The sequence below is a fragment of the Xenopus laevis genome, chromosome 1L (assembly GCF_017654675.1).
Source record: "Xenopus laevis strain J_2021 chromosome 1L, Xenopus_laevis_v10.1, whole genome shotgun sequence".
Taxonomy (NCBI): domain Eukaryota; kingdom Metazoa; phylum Chordata; class Amphibia; order Anura; family Pipidae; genus Xenopus; species Xenopus laevis.
The window spans coordinates 111262878-111285198 of NC_054371.1; the positions used below are offsets into that span (position 1 = coordinate 111262878).

Here is a 22321-nt window from a genome sequence, read left to right on the forward strand (position 1 = left end):
ATCACTGGTGGGGGGGTTTATATGTTGTTAGGCAACCCCAAGGGATATTAGTCGATTCACGCTGGTGTTCCTCTTCTTCCATAACCAGTACCAGTGTCCTATGCACAGTGCTGAAATTGGCAAAGAATTTTGGTGCTACACATGAACTCGCCCAGAGAAGTTTAGAGGATGTTGGACCAACAGTAGAGGATGGTGGCACAGCTCTGAAAGAAAGTACCCCAGGCTGGTGCAGTTTTGAAACAACCAGAAATCTTATTAAAGTTATGAAGACTATGAAGATTTTCATTCATCCAGGTCATGGTATATCTAGTATAGGTAAATCTAAAAACAACTGGACTTGCTGAGTAATCAATGAAGACGTTTCACTACTCATCCGAGTAGCTTCTTCAGTTCAACTGACTGGCGTGGGAAGTTTTCGGCATAAAAACTCTTCCACTAATCCAATCACAAACGTCTTCACTTATTACTCAGCAAGTCCATTTGCTTTTAGCTTTACCTATACTAAATTTACAGTTATAAGGTTCCAATTGGTCATTTTCAGAAGGTTATTTTTTATGTTTATATTTGCTATTTTATCTACCTTTTTATGAGCTAAAGGGATGGTTCTCATGGCAATTGAGTTCCAAACTTCCCTTTCCACACATACTAGTTTGGACTAACTTTAAAATTGGGAACCACTGTAGAGTAAGTAGATATACTATACAAGTAAATAGAACATCATATTATTTACCATTTACTATAAAGTAACAAAAGAATAAGCAGATAAAATACAAATTGTCTGAGATCTTGGTTTTACAGAGGTTAACCAACCTTTAATGTGTTCAAGTATGAAAAGCAGTTTTGAAGAAAAATCATTGGTTTTATACATGTGATTACATGTTCCTAAGACATCTTTTAATATTGCCATGTTAAATCATATCTTCTGTACGTAATTGCCTGGAAATAATCCTTCCTTTCCGTGCAGCCTTCCTTTCCACCAGCCTGAAGGATCTGAAATATGGCAGAATAATTATGCACAATTTATAAAGATCTCAGAATAAATCTCAAACAAACTTACATATAGTGCTGCAGCATAACAGTCCAATTTGGCAATATGCAGTCATCAACATTGTGGCTCCAGTTGTGCTAAACTGTACATTCCTGTATATGCAGCATTGCAGCATTGCAAAGCACCCTATGCTGCCCATAGGCAAACTGAATGACATGGCTTAAAGACTCAGCTAAGAGGTTTTGTGATCCACCCACAGGGCACATATAACAATAAGAGTGTTTTGCCTCTCCATAAACTATATTTATGAAACAATAGCAAGTCTAATGTATGGTTTCAGACAGGGGCACTGCAGTATTCAGCAGTAAAAGGAGAAATAGTGAAAATGTAATAAAACTGGTAATTCAACCTCCCACTGTAGAGACACATTTGTATATAAAAAACATTCGACAAATAATGTGGCATCACCAAATATGCAGGAGTATAGGTCTCACTTGATATTGCCATGCCCTGGTGTTCCTGCATAGTATGTTATTGTACTGTCATGTAAAGAATGTAGTAATTGTAGTAAATCATATATATACATATATATAATAAGATATTAATGGAAAGAGAGTAGAGGAAGACCACGGTAGACGTATAAAGGAGAGGTCATGCAACCAAGGTCCTGCTATACCCTGTAATCAAAGATATCTGTTAGGTTACAAGTGGTAAGGGCTATGACTAAATACTAGATGATAGAGACTAGGGATGCACCGAATCCAGGATTCGGTTTGGGATTCGGCCAGGATTCGGCCTTTTTCAGCAGGAATCCTTCTGCCCGGCCGAACCGAATCAGAACCCTAATTTACATATGCAAATTAGTGGCGGAGAGGGAAATTGAGTGACTTTTTGTCACAAAACAAGGAAGTTAAAAATGTTTTCCCCTTCCCACCCCTAATTTACATATGCAAATTAGGGTTCGGATTCAGTTCGGTATTCGGCCGAATCCTTCGCCAAGGATTCAGGGGTTCGGCCGAATCCAAAAAAGTGGATTTGGTGCATCCCTAATAGAGACTAACCCTTAAAAAATCTGAAAATAACTAGCTTTTAAGATATAACTAAATATGATATGCCACACAGACATGTTACTTTACCTTCTAGTATTATATCAATAACATCATTAACATTAAAGCTGAGCTCATCCACATCCTGCCCCAAGTACTGGTAGATGGCCTTGCAACGTGGACCTGCTGGCTTTGATTGAGGTTTGGGGCGTCCAACTGCAGGTGGGGGTCGATGACTAACACTCTTTTTTCTCTGTACCCTGGAAAACAACATTTGATATTGTCTCAAAGGATAAAAATTCACCCACAAGCACTATTTTGCCATTTGGCTATGTAAGTTTTGCAGTTCCTAATTTTCTACTTGCTAGAAACCCCCGATCCTATCAACCACGTAATAGTTTCATGAATACAGTGAAAGATCGTAATATTTCCAGCACCTCTTTAACTCTGTCGTGAATTTGACATAAAATGTCTGTGATCTCAATGTGTACTGGCCACTCAGGGGTGGAATGGTGTAGTCACCAATTGTCAAACTGTTAAATGCAGCTGAGCACTGCAGAAGACTGAAACGATCAGCTTTGTATATCCCTCCCTCCTCTTCTAGGCGATTTCAGTTCATAGTTAATGGAGGGGTGATTTGAAGCATTTTGTCCCCCCCCCAAAAAGAGTTATAAAATGCCAGGACCAACAAAATACTCCAACTTGTATGGGCAGCATGTTGGTGCAGGGGGTAGTATTTCTGCCTTGCAGCTGTGGGTTCTAGATTTTGTTCCACTTTGGGCACTAGCCCACACTCCACACTCTAAAAACATACATGAATGGGAACTGGCTACTGATAAAAATGACCATAATGTGTGTGAATGTTATAAGGACCTTAGACTGTAATCTGGGCACTGGTGTGAATAATGTAAAATCTCAATAAAGTGCTGCTGAATATGTCAGGGATATATAAATAAAGGATACTAATACTAATAAAAATGCCAGGGCAACAATAGCTCAAATAGCATTGTTCTAACCAGAGGTATAAATTGTAAGGCTACTGAAATCTACTCTTCTGGCACGGTAACATACAGTACTTCTACTAAATCACTTGCTTGACTTAAAATTGAATAACTGTTTGAAGGATTGAGGCATAAAGAATAGGTAATGACCACCATTTTTGATGATATAAGGGCATCAGACCATCCTTTTCTAAACCTTTAAAATATATCTGTATGGCTTTTTAGTTAAATATCATGTGGTTGCATGTGTGTTCAGTAGCGTAGGACTCATTTTCTTATGGGGGGGCAGGTGCATAATAAACTTTGGCTCCCGAGCAGCATCTCTGTCACGTGCAACTTTCTGTTGAATGAAGAAGTGTTGTATCTGAATTGCACTAGTTGCACAGTTTATATCTCAAATGTAATAGGGATGAATGTGATGTGGGGCATGGTCATCCATATTTATACTCCCTACTTCTGCACTCATCAAGGTGTTCAAGTAGAAAGGCATGCAGATGAAAGAAGACATTCTAAGACCCCTAATTAATGCTTGTTCATATCAGGTGTCAAGTACTGGGCTCCCTTAAGTGAGCAAGATCTTAATCTAGCTGAAACTGCACAGTACAGCTTAGAATGCTCTATGGGTACAGCTCAAGTGCGTTATGTATGACTCTTTAAGGAGCACAATATTGCACATCTTAGAGGGTTATGTAATAAAAGGCACTAAGTTTGCCCAGGAGCAGAAACCCATAACAACCAATCACCAGGTAGAATTTACTGGTCACCTGTTGCTATGGGTTACTGCTCCTGACCAAACTTAGTGCCTTTTATTACATATGGGGGTTTATGTGACACATGCAAGAGCATGATTACACAGTGTTTCTTCATCTTACCCTGCTACACCCTGATCTGGCACATTGAGGAAATCCATATTTTGGTCTGAAGGTACTCGGCTTCTCCGGGGGGCAGCTTGTTTTGGGAGAGCAGCAGATGGTGGAGCTCTGGGCTGCCTAGAGGACTGAGCCGAAGAAGGGTTCCTTGCTGTTCCCTTGGGGAATTGAGGAGCCCCATTTCTGAATGTGCCTGGAATTAATGAAAGCATTCACAGAGTAAGGGCATGGACACACGAGTAAGATATAAACTAGTAGTGAAATCAAGGACTAACCTGATGAAGGAGGCGCAGGGGCAGAGCGACTTGGAGGGGCTCTGTGTCCTCGAGATTCTGGGGCACCTTTTCTGGTAGGCTCTGATAAAAAAGAAAAAAGGTGGACCTACCAGTCAACTATCCCTATAGTATTCCATTATATAAATTCCTAAATCCCTCCATGATCTCTTTCCTCTGTTTTTTCCTCATACATAACAATTGACTTCACAAGCTTGTCTTTGTCTATAACTCATCACTCATTAACACTGCGAACATTCTTGCGAATACATTTATGCTGCTCTAGTGTCAGACTGGAGGACTGGGGGCCCACCAGGGCTGCGACACCAAGGGCCCTCCTTGCAGCCATTCCCCCCCGCACCTGCACACACGTGTGCATGAGCGCAAACTGCTGCGCCACCTCGAGTCTTATCATGCTTCGATAATCTCCTTTACTTAAGGTCCAGGTCCAACCCTGCCCTGCTCTCATTTTTACGTGTGATAACTGACATTATTTACACAGTTGATTCTAATGCTATTTCTATCAAGTTTTTGTTGTCAAGTTTTTGGTGCTCATTTAGGTATACTGCTATGTGCTCAAGAATATGTATTCGTACTTTAGTAAACCTCCTCTGGTGCAGTTGTCAATTGCCTTGTCAAGTACTTACTAGAATTTTTTGGCAGACCATCCCCAATGCTGACAACCAGTGTCTTGCCTCCTGCTTTCTGCATAGCAATCTCCCCTTGTCCCCTAGTAAATTGAAGGTTTCTTGTTCCACCTCCTCCCCAACCTTCTTTCTTCACCCGCATCTGTAGTCTGGGAAAGTAGATTGTGAGAAGTTAAGGTATAAATATTATGTACAGTATTCTGTATTAAATAGAATACTGTAATTACATCAGCTTTCCTCCAATCCATAGGTACCATAATAAATGAAAGCGAGTCTGAGAAAATCAGAAATAGAGGCCAGTCTAGAACTGAACTAAGCTCTCTCATTACCCAACGGTGGCACTGGTGACTTGTTCACATTAATTTTGAGTAAACCTTTATGTACCATATCCTGCATCAACCACTTAATAGACTGAGTTGAGCCATCTGTTTCCCTACCTTCACCTCAATATGAAAAGGAAGTCAGCAAGGCTGAACAGTGCTGAGCACATTTATACAGAAGTGCGAATCTGCAAGTACCAAGTGATAAAAGTGGTTTTAGACACATTTCACTGTGGGAAAGAGCCAGTAGCATAACTACTTGGGGTGCACCTGTGCAGGTGAATATGTGGAGAATTGTGCATGCCCATATGTAAAAAGAAGACTGGGGGCCTTATTTATTAAAATCTGATTATTTTAATTAAAAAAGTCCGACCAAACTAGAATCCATGATTGTACCTTATTTATTATTAAAAAAAGTGCAATTTCACAAAGTACGCCTACGAGATATGTAACCTGCTGGTGTCTTTTGATAATTTTTGTCTTGGGATACCATATGTTCAAACACTGTATCTTATCTTATACTTGAATTCTTTATTGCAGGATACTCATGCCATTGTACTTTTGATACTTTGCAAAACACGTAAATAAAGAATTTATAAAAAAAAAAAAAGTGCAATTTAATTCGGGACAAACACGAAAACATTTAGCGAAAATCCGAAATATGACTATGAGTAAGTGCCCACCTTGGCATGAAACGCGTTAAGCTAATGCATGTCCTAATAAAGATTTTATACTTTTAAAGAATACTTGGGCTACTTTTTCATCAAACAGTAGGTCTCTCCCCACTTTATTTTTTGATTTGCCTCACCAAATGATGTATAACCCTGGGTGTTTTCTGGGATATGACCACCACTGTATACAATTTTGACCTAATTGAGTAACAATTTTTGACTTTAATTGGATTCATGGCGATTGCCTCAAGCTAGAACTACACACCACAGCAACAGTATACACCATTCCTTTTGCCTCTTACGTGTCAGTGAAGTTAAGTCTCAGTTTTCTGCTGGTGATCTCTTCATATCTCTTGCACATCAGACTAATTAGCTCTGTCTTGAACACTGACTCCATGAGAGTATCATGATCCACTTCATGCAGGATAAAGAAGTCATCTTGTCGGGTGCTGGCGACAGAGAAATGTGGCTGAGAATGCATTGGTTTAACATGCATCATACGCTTAGACTTAAGACTTCGACACCCTTTGTATAACAATATGCTTTATCATTGGAGACCTTTATGAAGGAGATCCACAAATCACTAAAAGTACCCAATGTGGTCTGTTTTGCCAGAAAAAAACTGAAAAAAACACTCCCAGAGGACATCATGATTCCACTATTTGCTTTCCATATATATGCTGCTTTCTTTTCACTCTGGAGAGACAGCAGCATTCACTACAGTTCATAATAAATCTAAAGAAAAGGAGGTTTTGGTTAACCTAACAATCTCAATATGAGAATATCTGGTTTCAGCAACTGGGAGGAAGGATATCTAGATTATATGATAGTTTTCTATGAAGAATGTAACATAGTATAAAGGAGCTTCTCTAACAATGTAGGACAATGTATATGTTATTACAGAGCTAAAAATGCTTTAACTACAATGTAATATTGCCTTCTCATTGGCTACATTGTTTTAAGGTGAAATGTTGTGATTTTGTGAACTGTTATGTGAAACAAAACACCCCAAGTTTGCTCATCAAAAATGGCAAGTTGTTTCTCTAAGCAAAAGATTTTCTGTTTCTACCTTTTTTTTTATACTTTTTTTCTGCACAGAAATGATTCATTCCACACCGAAATTATATCTTTTTAAAAACGGGTTTTAAAAAATAAATCCTTTATGCATATATATGTAAATTGAATTTAAAATTTAGATTGTGGTGCAAATTAAAATAAGAATATGTACAAAATTAGCCAAATATTCAAATAAAGCTTGTGAATGCATAATAATTACTTTTGTTCCCATTTTATAACTAGTTCTAGGTTCTAGTGCTTTGTGAGAAGAGTACAGCGCCATTCTGGGTGAGTATCATGTAGAAATGAACAGTAAAAAACAGAAAAAAAACAGAAACAAAAACTCAGTTTAGTAGGAAAATGTCTTTACCATTTGAGTAAAAATGGAATAAGTAGTGGAGAGAGAAAGGTAATTTAGGCCCAAGGAAGTAAAGAATGAGAATATTGTGAATTGCAAATGTACTATTTGCTTAGCAATTTAAAGCTTTGCCCTCATATGTAATAAAAGGCACTAAGTTTGCCCAGGAGCAGTAATGCCTAGCAACCAATAAGATGTGTGCTTTTAAATAGGTGACCAGTAAATGCTACTTGCTAATTGGTTGCTGTGGGTTACTACTCCTGGGCAAACGTTGTGTCTTTTATTACCAATCCCCCGAGTTGTATGTACTGTTTTTATGAAGTATGATTTATATTCATGTTATTATTAATGTTCACCCTCAAATACAGAAGTATGGCCAAGTCCTACTTGCTCACACATTTTCCATTATGTTTAATTTAGGAAAAAGCAAGGTTAATCTAAAAAATGTATCCGATCACCATAATTAATTTTTTATATTTAATATTGTTCAGCTTTGTGAGGCAACAGTTCAGTTTGTTAATCATATTGAGTCCTAGCAGGCACAGTATATCTGGCACACTGAAGCTAGAACAATTGTAGGGTTCTAGCACACTTTTACTTCAATTGTTTTGTAACATATGAGGCGTAACATATGAGGCAGTGTTTTTAATTTGTCCTGCAAGTAGAATGTTTAAACATAGGATGCAGAATACTCAAAAGCATGCTACATCCTGGCTTACCTGAGTGAAATACTTTGAATATTCATTGTCTCCACTTTCTTCTTAAGTACTTCCTTGATTTGTCCCTTCTCTGGTCCCTTCTTTACTTTTTCACGTCCAATCAAATAAAGGTATTTTGGACTAAGGATAAGGTCTCTCTTTATAGACTAAGGGAAAAGAGTAAAAAAATCAGCTGCTGCCTAGAAGGCAAACATAGACTTTTTACAAGTACATTCAAATTCCTTATTTGCCCTCATAAGAACAGCTAACTGGGAAGTCCAGGGTTGTGCATTATTAGAGATTTCTGTTTACTCCTCAACTATCCAAATCTGTACATTTTCATTATGCTCTTCTATATAATTTGTATAGATATTTATTCTCATGCAACATGGCCATTACTATTGTTTCTGTTTATTGTCAACAGTGTTATACATATATTTGGGGGATACTTTTAAGGACAAGTAGGAAAACAGAAAACCAGACAGATGTAATAATCGTAGATCAGTAAAATGTTTAAACGTATAATTCTATAGATTTTGTATATGGAGTAAAAGGAGTACAACATGGGTAGAAGGTGAGAAGCTAAGGCCAGAACTAGGAAGAAGAAATATGTGACTAGGGTGCATGTTGGGGATGGGGGAGCTAGACACAAACCTCTTTTGCCTGCCTACCCCTAGTTCAGGGTTTCCCAACCTTTATTACCCGTGATCAACATTTAGATGTAAAAAGAGTTGGGGAGCAAATATTCCTGGGTGATGCAAAATAGGTTCTGTGATTGGCCATTTGGTAGCCTCTATGTAGCAACTACAAGAGCCAGGCCTGAATTTGTGGGAAGGCCACAAAGGCCTGGGCCTAGGGCGGCAGGATTTCAGGGACGACATACCACCCAGCTGCATCCACATTTGTTTTGAAGCACTGGGGAAATGCAGGAAATTTTTTTAAATCTCAAACACCAATCTTCAGGGTTCAAGACCTGAAGAAGGCAATTTGTGCATGTGCCAAGGGGTGAGTGGTGAGGCCAACGAGCAGTGGCGGGACTAGGGGCACCCGATGAGTAAATCTGGCCATGACAAGAGGCTCTGTTTGGCAGTACATCTGGTTTTATGCAGACCAGTAATTAAAAAATGAGGCCACTAGGAGCAGCATCCAAAGTTGTTAAGCAACATGCTGCTCATGAACCACTGGTTGGGGACCACATCCCTAGTTAGATTCTGGCCCTTCTCAGCAGCCACCATCCAGCTGAAGGAGCTTGAATTTTATACGTGAATAGGACAGAGGAAGCAATGTGATGAGCAGAGGTGTAGTCAAGGAGGGTGACGAGCTGTGGTGTGTGTGAAAGTGGTGATGAGTGGGAGACAATCTGGGAGGAGGTTGGCTTTTAGTGTTGTTGCTATATAGAGTTAATGATAATATCTACAAAGCAAACTTATGATTATAATAATTAAAGACAGTGTTATAGGGGTAGTGATATTGAGCTAAACAGGTCAAATGTGGAAATTAAAGATACTCCATGCTTTGCCCTTGCAAGGTAAACAATTAGATTAATTTTGATTATTTTTTGTTGGGACTGTTTTGAATTCAGGAGTCCTTTGTGCATGGGGATTATCTGTGCAGTGGTAATCTGTTTTGTAAGGACACATTTGAAGTAGCTTCACATTCATTTTCCATGATAAATAAGCAAAACGTATACTCCACACAATCCCTATTCATCGCATCCCCTTGTTGTGTTGAACAAGGGGATACAGAAGCATGTAGAAGCAAGTAAGGGCATCACTGCAAGACAGCTAGTGAAGAGACAAAAGGAAGAGATGAGATTGGGGGAGGTCGTATAACTTGGGCATCATCAGTAGGCCCATACTGATACCCAATGTGTTTTTTTCTGTTTCCAAGAGAAACACATTAACGCGTCTGCTGCTGTTTTTGCCAATGTACATTGTATTACCAATTACCTTGAATCTCCTGTCATATTTGCTCACAGAATCAGCAAAGTCTATTCTTTCCCTTTTAGTCATAAACTGACGCAGCTCAGGTCTGTCCTCCATGCCGAGGTAATCTCCCACAAAATTACGATTAATGCTATTTCTCCTGCGTTCCTTGAATCCATATAAAATGTTGGAGGCTGTAGATAAAATCAAATGATGACTTTATTAGGGATGCAAAGATATAAATTAGTCCTTCAAATTCAGTCCTTTAATCTTTCTATTTGGTTTTATAAAAAAAAAACTTCACTATCTCCTTCCATTTGCATTAAAAAAGGAACACAATGCTTCTTAAAAAACACATTTAGCTATAAACCTTGTTAATTGCAAAGATTAGTCCGTGAGTGAATTTAGGACTGTATTCATGATACTGTAACTAGCATCTTCATACCATCGCATTCCTCAGCATAAACAAGTGTTAGGTTTGGAGCTCAATATTTACAAATGAATACTTACAATTTATATATAATTTTAATTACAACTGTCTACTAATAGCGACACATTGCTTAAAAACACCTGGTATAATCAAATCGTTTTCAGTAAGATATCTGTTTTTTCTTTAGGGACGCACCAAATTAATGATATGTAGACAAAGTTGAATACTATAATTCAATAAAAGGCCCAATACAAATATATAAAATAGGTCTTTCGGGTTTCCAGCACTGTAAACCTTTACTTTACTAGCACTTTCACTACCAGGCAATGCACCCACATTACCTAGCAATGAGTGCATCCAACAATCAACATATTGGCTATCCCCAGTGGCATAACTAGATATCATTGGGCCCGTAGCAAATTATTTTTCAAGCCCCAAAAATGTCTAGCGATGAACCTGTTTTACCAATATTTTTGGAAATTGTATATGAATTAGGGCCCCATGGGACTCCTGTACCTCCTGGGCCCCCCTGCAGCGGCAGGGCCTACTTCTTCTGTAGTTATGCCTCTGGATATCCCTAAACAGCATGAAATGAATCTGGGATTAGGGGCAAAGGACAAAAATGCAAGTAAAGAAAATCAAAAATGGACTTGTTTGTAACTAAACTCTCCCTTTCACAATGTTTTGGAAGTGACCAAAAATAAATACACATTATTAGAATTGCCACAGGTCTATGTACTATGTTTTGGAGCACAGAGACCTGTGATTACCCCATTAATATAGCAATGCCTGCATTCATAGCACTGAATTCACGGGGAGCAGGTGGGGAGATGCACTTTAGTTGCTTTTGAGCCCTAGCATTCTTTCACTTCTGTCTGGGGTTTTTGTAAATGACTCACAAACTGAACTTGCGACTGGGCACATGGATTCTAAAAATGAGCAGCAGTTTTTCCTCCATTGGGAACCCCAAATATATTGGCCTTTTTTACAGTGTATGTCAACTTTTTTTAACATCTTTTCATTCGGCTCTACTGTATATTTATTCAGTGTTTTGTGTCATTTTACCTTAAAAATATACATTCAACCAACCATCAAGACAAGAGCTTTAATGAAGTTCATTATCAATGCAGTTGTAAACTATAACTAAAACATCTGTGTAAGCAAAGCAAATATAAAAAGACCTTAGAAATGCATTTATGTTACCAAAGCAATAACATGTTGAAAGTAAAAAAACTAAATAAGAGCTACCATATCCTATTAAGCTAACCAAAACCAGTTAAACTATTACCATGGCTGCAATTTAATCAGGAATTGGCAACCAGTCTTCTCAGGTCTATCGTACACTTTACCATGTGCTTGCCAAACATTTTGGAAACCTAAGGACTCATTTATGATTGCAAGTTTCAGATGCGCAAAAATGGAAGCAGTCGTCATCTCTTACATGCAAAGACACTCCTTGCAATTCCCTATATTTCCAATTGGCAGCCAGCCTGCCTCCTGTTCCTAATATTGGCAAAACATTGACAGAACTTTGGGTTACTAGCACCTTGAAGGTAATTCCAGGGTTCACACTGGGGAGGAGCTGCGTCAATAGGCACAGCATACAGACATCACTGATGGTGAGCACCGGAAATGACCGGAAATTTTCAGTGCAAATGCATCAGCAAAATTGTGCATAAACAATTGAACACATCAGTCACAATAGTGTCAGATGCAACTTCCGCTTGTGCCCACAATTACTCTGGAATTACTGGAAAAACATTGTCATTTTTGTATAAAATTGATGGATTGCACTCAACATTGCAATTTGCACCCTGCTATTGCAGAAGTAAATGACCCATTGTAAACTCTGACACTCTCTTTTTTTTTGCCATATTCCTGTAGAGAATAAATCAATTTGGAATTGGCAGACCAGGAACTGGAACTTTTAACTCTACCTTCTTCTCTCATCTGCTCATACTTCCTTCGAGCTATGTATCTTCTCCAGGCTTTCTGTATAGTTCTGGCAAATGTGTCAAATTTTCTCTCCCTCATTTCCTCGAGTAAGAAAAGCTGTCAAAAAGAGTGGCAGATTTATTGTTAACCGCAACGGACTGTAGAAGTATCAAATATTGGGCCTAACCTGGTATAACTCTGTTTTAATGACAACAATTGTATTGAATTGTTTGTTTTTAACATGTTTATTCGCTATACCCCAAATTATAGAAGTATAACATCATCAGCAGTTTATTTCTACTGAATAGATTAAAACAAAACCATTAGAGAATGTTTGACACTAATTCATAGATAACATAACTCTTACATAGTATAACAACTTACGGATTCTGGATTCTTTACAAAGACTTTAGATTTGCCCATCTGGTACTGATCTGAATCCATGTTCACAGATCTCAGAAGATGTTGTACTCCCTGACGTTCATCCCCTCTCCACCTAGGCCATGTTTCCTGCGTGAGGATAGCGTATCTAGGCAAGATATCAAACAAAATGTATAATAATTATAGTCAGTAGTCGAAATGAATGCTCAGCACAAGCCTTATTAATTCAACTCATGTTGAACAAGGGAGAAATACTGCACATCAAGGTTTCCTTACTCCTTATGTCCCATGGCCTTCTGCCTCATACATGCATACATGGTTGGTGGGTAAAATTCACTGGGGAAAGGTGCAAAAGAATGACTTGGTCATGTGTAAATGGCAAATGGTAAAATGCCATTTTTTGCCATCAGTGAGATTAGCCCTGTAGTATCTTTATAATGTCCTAGGACCAAAATGATGAGTTTCTTACCTCTGCAAAAATTTATTAAAGACCCTGCGATAGGCAAAACCAGCTCTACGCACTCTGATGTTCTCCTTCAGGCCTAGATACTCCACTTGATGTTTCACTCTACAATGTTACACAAATGTGTTATACAAATTATATCAGAAATAATGATGATAAGATACAGCAACTTACAAGCCGTTTCCACTCCTTACCTGCTCTCTTCCCAGTCTTTAGGTCTTTTAGTTTCATTGGGCTTGATACATCGAATGTAATGAGGTGTGCACTTCATCAGTGTATTTACTAGATCATTGGCTTGTTTCTGCAGTCAGAATTAGATACAGAATGTTGGATGTTGGTGTGCTGGTTTTCCACCTTATGGTGATAGTGTTGTAAACCTTTTTATATAGAAAGCCAATGTGTTGCTCTTCTGAATTATTACTAATAGCAGTAATAAACTTGGGAAGTTGTGCACCCCCCTGAAAAATTGGTGCCAAAAGCCCCCCATAGCTGACTTATATGGCTGTTGTGGCATTCTTTCCTCCATCTCTCCTGCATCATTTTCATCCCACTCAGTTTTTCCTTCCCAATAACCTCTTTTTATTTCCTCTTCCTACTCCATGCCCAAACTGAGTTCTCCCCTTTTCTCTTTCCTTTCTATTTTTTATTTTGCCTTGCCCTTCTCCTTTATCATTTCACTTTCATTTTATTGCTCACCTTCTTCCCCTGTTTAGTTCAGATTCAAACTCAAATTAAAAAAAGCCTCTTAACCCTTATAATCACCCTCTTCTGCCATTTTCCTATTTCTTAGAGCAGTGATCCCCAACAAGTGACCATGAGCAACATGTTACTCACCAACCTATTGGATGTTGCTTCCAGTAGCCTCAAAGCAGGTGCTTATTTTTAAATTGTTGGTTTGGAGGCAAATTTTAGCTGCATTAAAAGCAGGTGCTATCTGCATAGGGACGAGCCAATCACAGCACTTACTTGGCATCCCCAAGGAACTCTTTCATGCTTGTGTTGCTCCTCAACTCTTTTTACATTTTAATGTAACTCACAGGAAAAAAAGGTTGAGGGACCCTGTCTGACTGATGAAGTCTATTTTCCTACTCCCAATTGACTTAAATGGGAACTACTACTACAGCTATGCTGACTACATGTATCCCTGAATACAATGTAGACCTCCAGGCAAAAGTCCACTTCCCACAATGCCCTCAACGATATGTGTCATGTTTATGTGGTAGATCAAAAGTTTAAAATAATTTAAAACATTAACCTATAAAGGAAAGTGACTTAGAATTGAATTCTTTAATTGTTAAAATTTTTGTTTCAGGTTACAACTTCCTTAAAATGCATATTAAAATGTTTTCAGGTTGAATGTCAGGTTCTTTCATTGAAAGCAATTTGAGCAGCAAGTACCTTCTCTGTCAATGGAAAATACTACTTGTATACCATAGTCTTTAGTGGCCAGCCAAATTAAATTCAAACCTTTAAACTTGATCCAGCTTTAATGTACTAGACAACTGAAGGTGACAACTGTTTTTGGAGAATTAATTTTATAAATATGCCAAGTAAGGTTCCCATTGGATTTCACACTTGGCCAAATTGTTGGATTTGGTATCTGCCTATTAACAGATTAAATGTCCAACTTGGTACATAGTAATATAACGATAAAATAAACGATAAACTAAATGTCCTTTTATATTATCCTTATCAAATCAAATAGGTTTGGTTGGGTCTACCAAGCAATTAAATTAAATAATAATCTATCTCTAAGACATGAGAATAACCTTATTATACCCAGCAAGTAAAGCAAAATATTAATAGATTTCATCTATATTTACTTAGCATTAAATTTTTACATTTTTACAAAACTGAGAGAGTATCATCCAACAAACACAAAGTAGCTTGAGGCACGAATAAAGCTAAAATGTTTCACCATAATCGGAGTGCTGCTGAAATAATTTCTTGTACAAAATTGAGAGAAATACCTTGATTTTTGATCCTGCTGTGGTTGGTCGACTTTTCTTGTCAGAATCCAGTCTTTCTGGGAATAGACTCTGAGCAATAAACTGGCTGAGCAAAAACCAAAAAAAAACAGGTCATTTTACAGACATTCTCTTTCAGCCAAAATCTGAATATGCTCCTGCTCCAGGATCAACCAATTGCTCCCACTTCTACAACATCTACAATCAAATTCTGAAATGCCAAAGTAATATTGTATGGTACTACAATATAATACACCATCCCTGTCTACGCCATGAGTGCAATCACTCACAAAAATGGACCACTACTGATGCACTTGGGTTTTTCCCCTTATGAAATGTTGAAATTCACCCACCTTTCCCAAGAAAGGACAGAAAAGTAATTCTGATATACATAGTGATACTAGAGTAAAAAACTCTACACCAATTTTTTTTCCCACCAATTATGATCCAAATTTGTCACCAGTTGTGATCCACGAAGAAATAGAGTTAGTAAAAAGTATTAAAGTACAACAAATAAGAAAGAAAAGAAGGTGCTTGTTTTGTAAAAGTAGAAAATAGGGTTGTGCATCTCTTACGATTCACTGCTTTGCATTAGCTCAATAAGATCAATGAATAGAACATCTCGATTCCGCTCACAGAATCCTTCCACATAATAAGATACCTGAGAAAACAGCAAGTCGTACATATTCATACTAATTCATAACTAAACATAAAGGCATCCTTTAAATAGAAATAAGAACTTTTAGGTGTGGAGAGGTATTTGCCTATGATTAAGTACCAGAGGGTATGAAACGCGTAAGGCGGAATACCTTGTGGTCTGTAAGATATTATAGTATTATGGGATATTTTCTTGGTTTTTGATATATGTTCCCTTTGAACTGAGGGCTTTATCCCAGGAGCTATAGCCCCTTTCGGCAGGCCTCTTAGACTTTAGCTTCCAATTACTATTTTTCTATGGAGAGGTTTGCCTTTAAATTCACTCCCTAAAACAGGGATGCCTATTTATCACATTATAATAGTATTACTATTATTATTTAAAAAAAAAAAAAAAAATATATATAAAATATATATATAAATATCTATAGTGCAAAATTGATATAGGAAATGGTCAATGTGGCCTGTTTGTGTCAAAAGACTTGTACATTATGACATATTCCTGTGCTGATATTTTATAATATAGATAACATAGATGCATACTTTCCCTGCATAGTGGTGAATGACAAAACCCAAATTCCAGTTGCTGAAGTGTTCGTGGGTTCCTACAGCTGCTTGGAGCTTCTGTAAAAGTGTTTGGTCTGCCCCACCACTTGTGGCATGCATAGTGGCACAAACATCATCAAGAACACTCATGATGCCAGGTGGGTTCTGAGAAAAAGAGGATATTGAAATTAATGGCTCGTATTTTTATCCAAAAGCACCATCATTTTGTACACTCTAAATTGCTAAGAGTTACTGTAATGCATAGTATCAAGTAACCTTGACATGGGGAAGGGCCTTTCGTATCTCAATGAAGTTTCGGCCAAACACAGCCCACCAGAAAAGAAAATCATATCACATTTCAGTAGTTTTACCAAAAACAAGGATAATAGGGACTTATCAGAAGCAGAAGAGATAAAAAAGAGATGACAGGAATACATGAAAGATTATATATGAGAAACCCTAAAATCTGTCACATACAGTATGATGGTACAGTTTCTGAACCAGACTTCTTGGCTACAGTGCCGGGCAAGTCAGCCGGGCGCCCTGGGCAACCCAGCCGACTATGTCATCCCCACCACTTGTGTTAAGGAGGAAGTGCGCATGTCTGGAACAGCGTCAAGCCCGCAATAGTGTGCTGAAGAGAGCACAATCGCTTGAACTGCTGCCACAGCTTCTGGAGTCTGGACACAATGGTCCAAACTAGGGGAAGGCGTCAGAAGCGGTACATGCCTGGTGCCCCTCTGCCACTGAGCCCTAGGCTCGTGCCTCTTCTGTGTACCTCTAGTTCTGGCCCTTCTTGGCTACTGAAGCTAAAATGAGTATTAGAAGGCATTGCTAATAACCAGACTATATGCGTATCTAATATAAGTAATTCTAAAACAACTGGACTTGCTGAGTAATCATTGATGACGTTTCACTACTCATCCAAGCAGCTTCTTCAGTTCAACTGACTGGTGTGGGAAGTCCTTTGCATATAAATTGTTCCACTAATCCATTCACAATTGCACATTGTAACTCTTTAGAGAGGTGGCATAAGGAATTCACAGAGGTGTTGATTCTGTGTAGTTACTGTGATAGGATTACCAAGGTATCATGCAACATCTAGAAACAAGTGTTACTTGTGAGAGTTGCATGAATGGATGTGTGAAGTGTTCTGAAACCACCGGGGTACAGATGTTAGAACAGCATTGTATGTAGCAGACAGCCCCCCGCCTCTGTTCAGGGATAGTTTCTCCACCTTGACATGAATCGCCTCTTTCACGCCTCTTTCAGTGGTGGAACTTCACTCTTTGATAAATGTTTCTCTGGGCAGTTATTTATTTTGCTGTTCCTGTTGGGCTTGGTTGCTGCTGTTTTGACAAAGGCCCAGTCTGGGCCAGCACAGCTGCTCTGAGATCTTTATGCTCCATGTTCTTGGACTCTGTATCAGTTGCCACACATTTGTCCCTGTGGCACCCTTTGTGTTCCAGCAGATGGTGGGAAATGAACAACAGATATTGACCCTTATGAGTAAATTTCCTGTTTACTTCTGTTTTCAAGTTACCCCCCCCCCTCTTGGATGATTATCAAACAGTCCAAAAAGGCAAGTTTGTTCCCATGGACATCTTCCCCTGTGAACTTGATGTTATTGTCCACAAAATTAATTTTCTGTAAAAGCCGCCACTTCATTGGATCTGATTTTAACACAAGTGTCATCCACATATCTGAACTAGTGACTCTGTGTAGTTCCCTGGAATGTAAGTAAGGCCCTCCTTTCCACTTCCTCCATGTACAAGTTAGCAATGGGAGATACTGGAGAACCCATTGCACAGCCATGTTTCTGTCTATAAAAAGGTCCTTGTATTTGAAGTATGTGGTGTTAAGGTAGAAATCTAGCAACAAACATACTTGGTTAGGACTGAGCTTCATTCTACTGCTGAGGGTGTTACTTACTGCAGTCAATTTCTTACAGTCTCAGGGGGAAAAAATGTAGCTGTGACCCTAAGTGGGTGTGTCTTCAATGTGAAATGGTGAAAAGTGGGTATGGCATATACAATTTTTTTTTGTGGTGTGCTATGAGCCTGTTGATTTTGGTAATCTTACTTTAAAGCCTTTGAGTGTGTCTACCATAATCTGCTGTGGCTAGCCTTTCAAAATCTTATTTGCCTCCTGAGTTATCTGCATGCAGACCAACAAAGACCTGAACTTGGAACAGATTGCATAATTTCTCCTTATCTATTCAACTGTAAATACAAAACAAATATAAAATGTTGGTCTAAAAGAAACAGATGCTTAACACTTTAAACGAAAGCATAACACTAATGGCTGAAAATTAAATATTTTTTAGGGCCCTGTTACTGAAGGCAAGAGAGGACTGTGCAAAAGTTGGCTTATTCCTCAACATTATAAAGCATATTTGATCTAGATCTTACAACTCTCTGTAAATAGATTGGGAAGAATTGGAAGCAGTGGTAGTGGACTTTATTTTCTGGGAGTTACTTTTCAATGGAAAGCAAATCTGGACAAACTATTATACAGCACATATATCACATTCTCAAAAATATTTTTGTATGGTTGTGAGCATTAGACAAACAGCCATACAATTTGTTATATGTTCCTTCTTCACATGATTCATGTGGATCCAAGCTGATGTTCTAGTTTAACATTACTTCTTAGTTCTTACCAGCTTGTTCTCGATGAGGTCACACACTATTTTGTTGTTAAAATACTCAATGGGTGTCCACCTTATACCTTCAGCCACATATTCTTCCTAGTGACAAATAACATGATCAGTTTAGGATAGCCAACACATTTTTTTTTCATATACTGATTCAGGAAAATGCTCATTTTGCTGCAAAGCTATCCCAAGATAAATATCAAGCAACGCACTTTAGTCCATAGCAGAAATTCTCCCAAACGTATTATCAGAGCTGGGCCAGGCCTACCAAACACCCTAGGCAACATGGCCAGTCGCGTCGCCCAATGGGTGTGCGGATGTGCAAGAATGTGCAGAATGTGCTCTCACACATGCGCGAGTAGACGCTCGTGTGCATGTGTGAATCAAAGCGCATTGCCGAAACGACATGCAAATGGACGGTTCGGGCACAGAGCAGAGATGGGACCAGACTAGGGGTAGCAGCCAGGAAAAGTACATGCCTGGCGCCCCCCATCTTTGCACCATAGGCACATACCTACGCTGCCTACCCCTAGTTCTAGCCCTGCTTATTATCATCAATTAAATCACCTTCTTGGGACATTACTACTTAAATTACATTTAGGTTATGTTTTTAATCAAAATGCAACATTTTAACCCATTATTGTGTTAATGTAGGTACAAATTAGTGCCCACTTTGGAAATTGCAAGCAAATTGCCATTGTAAAGGGTCCCTTATAGTACACTATGGCAGAATTAGTGTGTGATTTCTGGGGCCAAATATATGTTACCTTTACCGAGCATGTTTTACATACCTGCTCAGCCTTTAAAGTCAACTCAATAAAGATCTGCTGCAGCTTTTCATTCACAAAGTTGATACAGAACTGCTCAAAGCCATTTTTCTAGATGTAGAAGACAGTATATTTTAAAATATGAAATATCAAATCATGGATCCTAAGAAATTAACAACATATCAAACATTTTTATGAGAATGTTCACTGAAATATTGATTTGTGCATATAGACTGCATTAGCTTTTTAATAGTATCTGCTGTATTGGCCAGATTACTTATTTTGGTTGCCCTCTATGGATTCCTACGTCTTCTCTTGTCTTGAGCCACTTAACAGGGATCATTTCCTATGGGTAAGGGTCCTTACACCTCATTTTCCAACTTCTTCCCCTACCTACTATGCAACAAGTACACTATGCAATATGTCAGATTGCAATGTGCACCACAGAGGAGCATGGGAGTACTTAATGAATTGTTTGAACTGGTGTTCAGGGCTCCAAGTGCTGTAGGTCCCTTGGTGTTCATTCAAGACATGGGCTGAAGGATAGTGTGGTCTGTGCCTGTTCCACTTGCACCACCAGCACTGTAAATGACTCCTAAAGTGTTGCCACCATGAACTCTATGAAACATTAGAAGAAAGACATATACCTGGAATATTTCAAATCCATAGATGTCCAGGACCCCAATGCTGTACTCCTCATAGGGTTTTTGCATGGCCTTATTAATTGACTAGGCAAAAAAAAAAAGCAGAAATTAAGCAAAATAATAAAAAAAAACAAAAAAGGTTGCAAACTGACAAATTATACATATATATCTATCTCCTTTACTTATTCACAAGTTATAAACTTTCTAGGATGAATGTATTTTGCATTAAACATTGTTTCACATATATTTGACAATGAATGTTTAAATTAAATGATATATATTAAATATGGCATATGTATTGCTAAAACTATGGCTTTGTTGGTAGGGTAAATTGGACCATAGCAACCAGATATTTGCTGAAAATCAAAAATGGAGAGCTGCTGAACCAAAAGTTAAATAATTAAAAAACTGAAAATGTTAAAAAATATAGATCTTTTACCAACTTTATTAATTATAACAAAAGCTGATTAAAAGGTGAACTACCCCTTTAATATAAGGTGCTACTTTAAAGGTTATTTATGTATTAGTTTAGTTTTGTTCTTTTCACTTAAGTTACTTCAAACACTTTTTATCCCTCTTAGTACAACAGCACCAGAACATTCAAAGTTGCTTTTGTCTCACCTCCACCAGGAAGTCAAAGACCCTCGAGTAAAGAGCTTTAGATAGAGCATCCCGGGTGTAGGATGCCTGCTCCACATTCAGCGTGACAGTGATTGATTCAGAGCGTCCACCCCATTTACTGTCCATTTTCCGACTGGTGAGCTTGTCATTAAGACGTTCCTTTTGTATACCCAGCAAGTAGGCTGGAAAATCCAGTACTGAAATACAGGGACAAAGGAACATGGGGGCAAATTTACTAAAGGACAAATTATCTTCTGTGATGGCTTCGCCACACTTTGCGCCACTTCGCCTGGTGCAAATTCGCTACCGCTATGCTAATTCCCTGAAATACAAGTTGTATCTCTGCAGCTGAACGTTGGTAACGTTTCACTAGCCTAGAATTAATTCGTCAGCGCGAGCATTTAATAGTGAACGTTCACTAACGGTCATTTCTACCTAGTGAAACTTCGTTAGTACGCTTGCACTTTAGTCAATTTGAATAGGGTGGGTCCATATATGTCATATATACGTCTTTATTAGAAATGTTGGTACAAATATTTGAAGTGGCCACTTATTATTATAAATGTTCAAGGAAGCAAAATAAAGGCAAAAGAGACATGAGCCCACCCTAAAACAAATGTGGCATGCCGCCAAATGGTAAACAAAAACTAAATTTTTTAATAGTTACAACTTTTAAATACAAAGTGTTTTTTAATAATTTTTATGACTTTTCTGCATACAGGATATGATGTCACTGACATAAGATTTAGGAGGATGTAGCTTCATCTTATCAGTTCGCCATGTCTAAGCTGGTGAAGGAAACGCTGGCGAAAGAGGTGATGTTTTGTAAAGTTCGCACTTTAGTGAATTTGTGGAGTAATGATCGCTTGTCTGAGCAAAAATACGCCTGGTAAAAGGGCGTGAAACTGCACTAGTGACAGCCTCTTTTGCTAATGAATTGAATTCTCTACTCCTGTTAGTAAATTGGCAATGTGCCTGCGGATTGGATTTCTGGCGCATTTTGGCTAGCGACGGACACTTTGCCTTTAGTAAATTTGCCCCATGGTGTCAACTATTTCACAAATAACCATGCAAAGACAAGACAAGTTACATGTGCCTCCTATTAATGGACCACATTGTTATGTGATAGCTGAACTGGCTCAGTCCACTTTCTTTGACATGCAATGATGCTTCGTGGTCTGCATTTCATGAATTTCCAATGCTAAGGAAAATATAGGCCACACTCACTGTCATGACATTCCACTTTTGCGTAGTTTCCCTGCTCCTGGAAACTGATATTGCCCAAATGCAATATGCCAGCTGCTATCTGGAGTACCATTTGCTGCTCTTCTGCAGAAACTCCAATAACTTTCATGGCTTCCTGAGTCCAGAACAGGCATTAAGGTCCCATGGAGTGAAAAGAAAAT

General features: G+C 38.4%; 1 protein-coding gene across 2 annotated transcripts in view; it reads right to left on the reverse strand.

The window, feature by feature from the left end:
- Positions 1–790: 790 nt before the first annotated feature.
- The window catches only part of myo1f.L (myosin IF L homeolog), a 39438-nt gene continuing 17907 nt past the window's right edge, over positions 791–22321 (reverse strand). For both annotated transcript variants that reach the window (NM_001092572.1, XM_041580479.1), the window contains 20 exon segments: positions 791–990; positions 2125–2294; positions 3908–4097; positions 4180–4260; positions 4824–4972; positions 6117–6263; positions 7948–8093; positions 9876–10045; positions 12219–12333; positions 12601–12745; positions 13067–13165; positions 13255–13361; positions 15031–15115; positions 15603–15688; positions 16225–16392; positions 18890–18976; positions 19675–19761; positions 20298–20378; positions 20916–21112; positions 22143–22275. In NM_001092572.1, coding sequence (NP_001086041.1) covers positions 914–990; positions 2125–2294; positions 3908–4097; positions 4180–4260; positions 4824–4972; positions 6117–6263; positions 7948–8093; positions 9876–10045; positions 12219–12333; positions 12601–12745; positions 13067–13165; positions 13255–13361; positions 15031–15115; positions 15603–15688; positions 16225–16392; positions 18890–18976; positions 19675–19761; positions 20298–20378; positions 20916–21112; positions 22143–22275 — 2520 coding nt within the window. In that variant the 3' untranslated portion in view covers positions 791–913.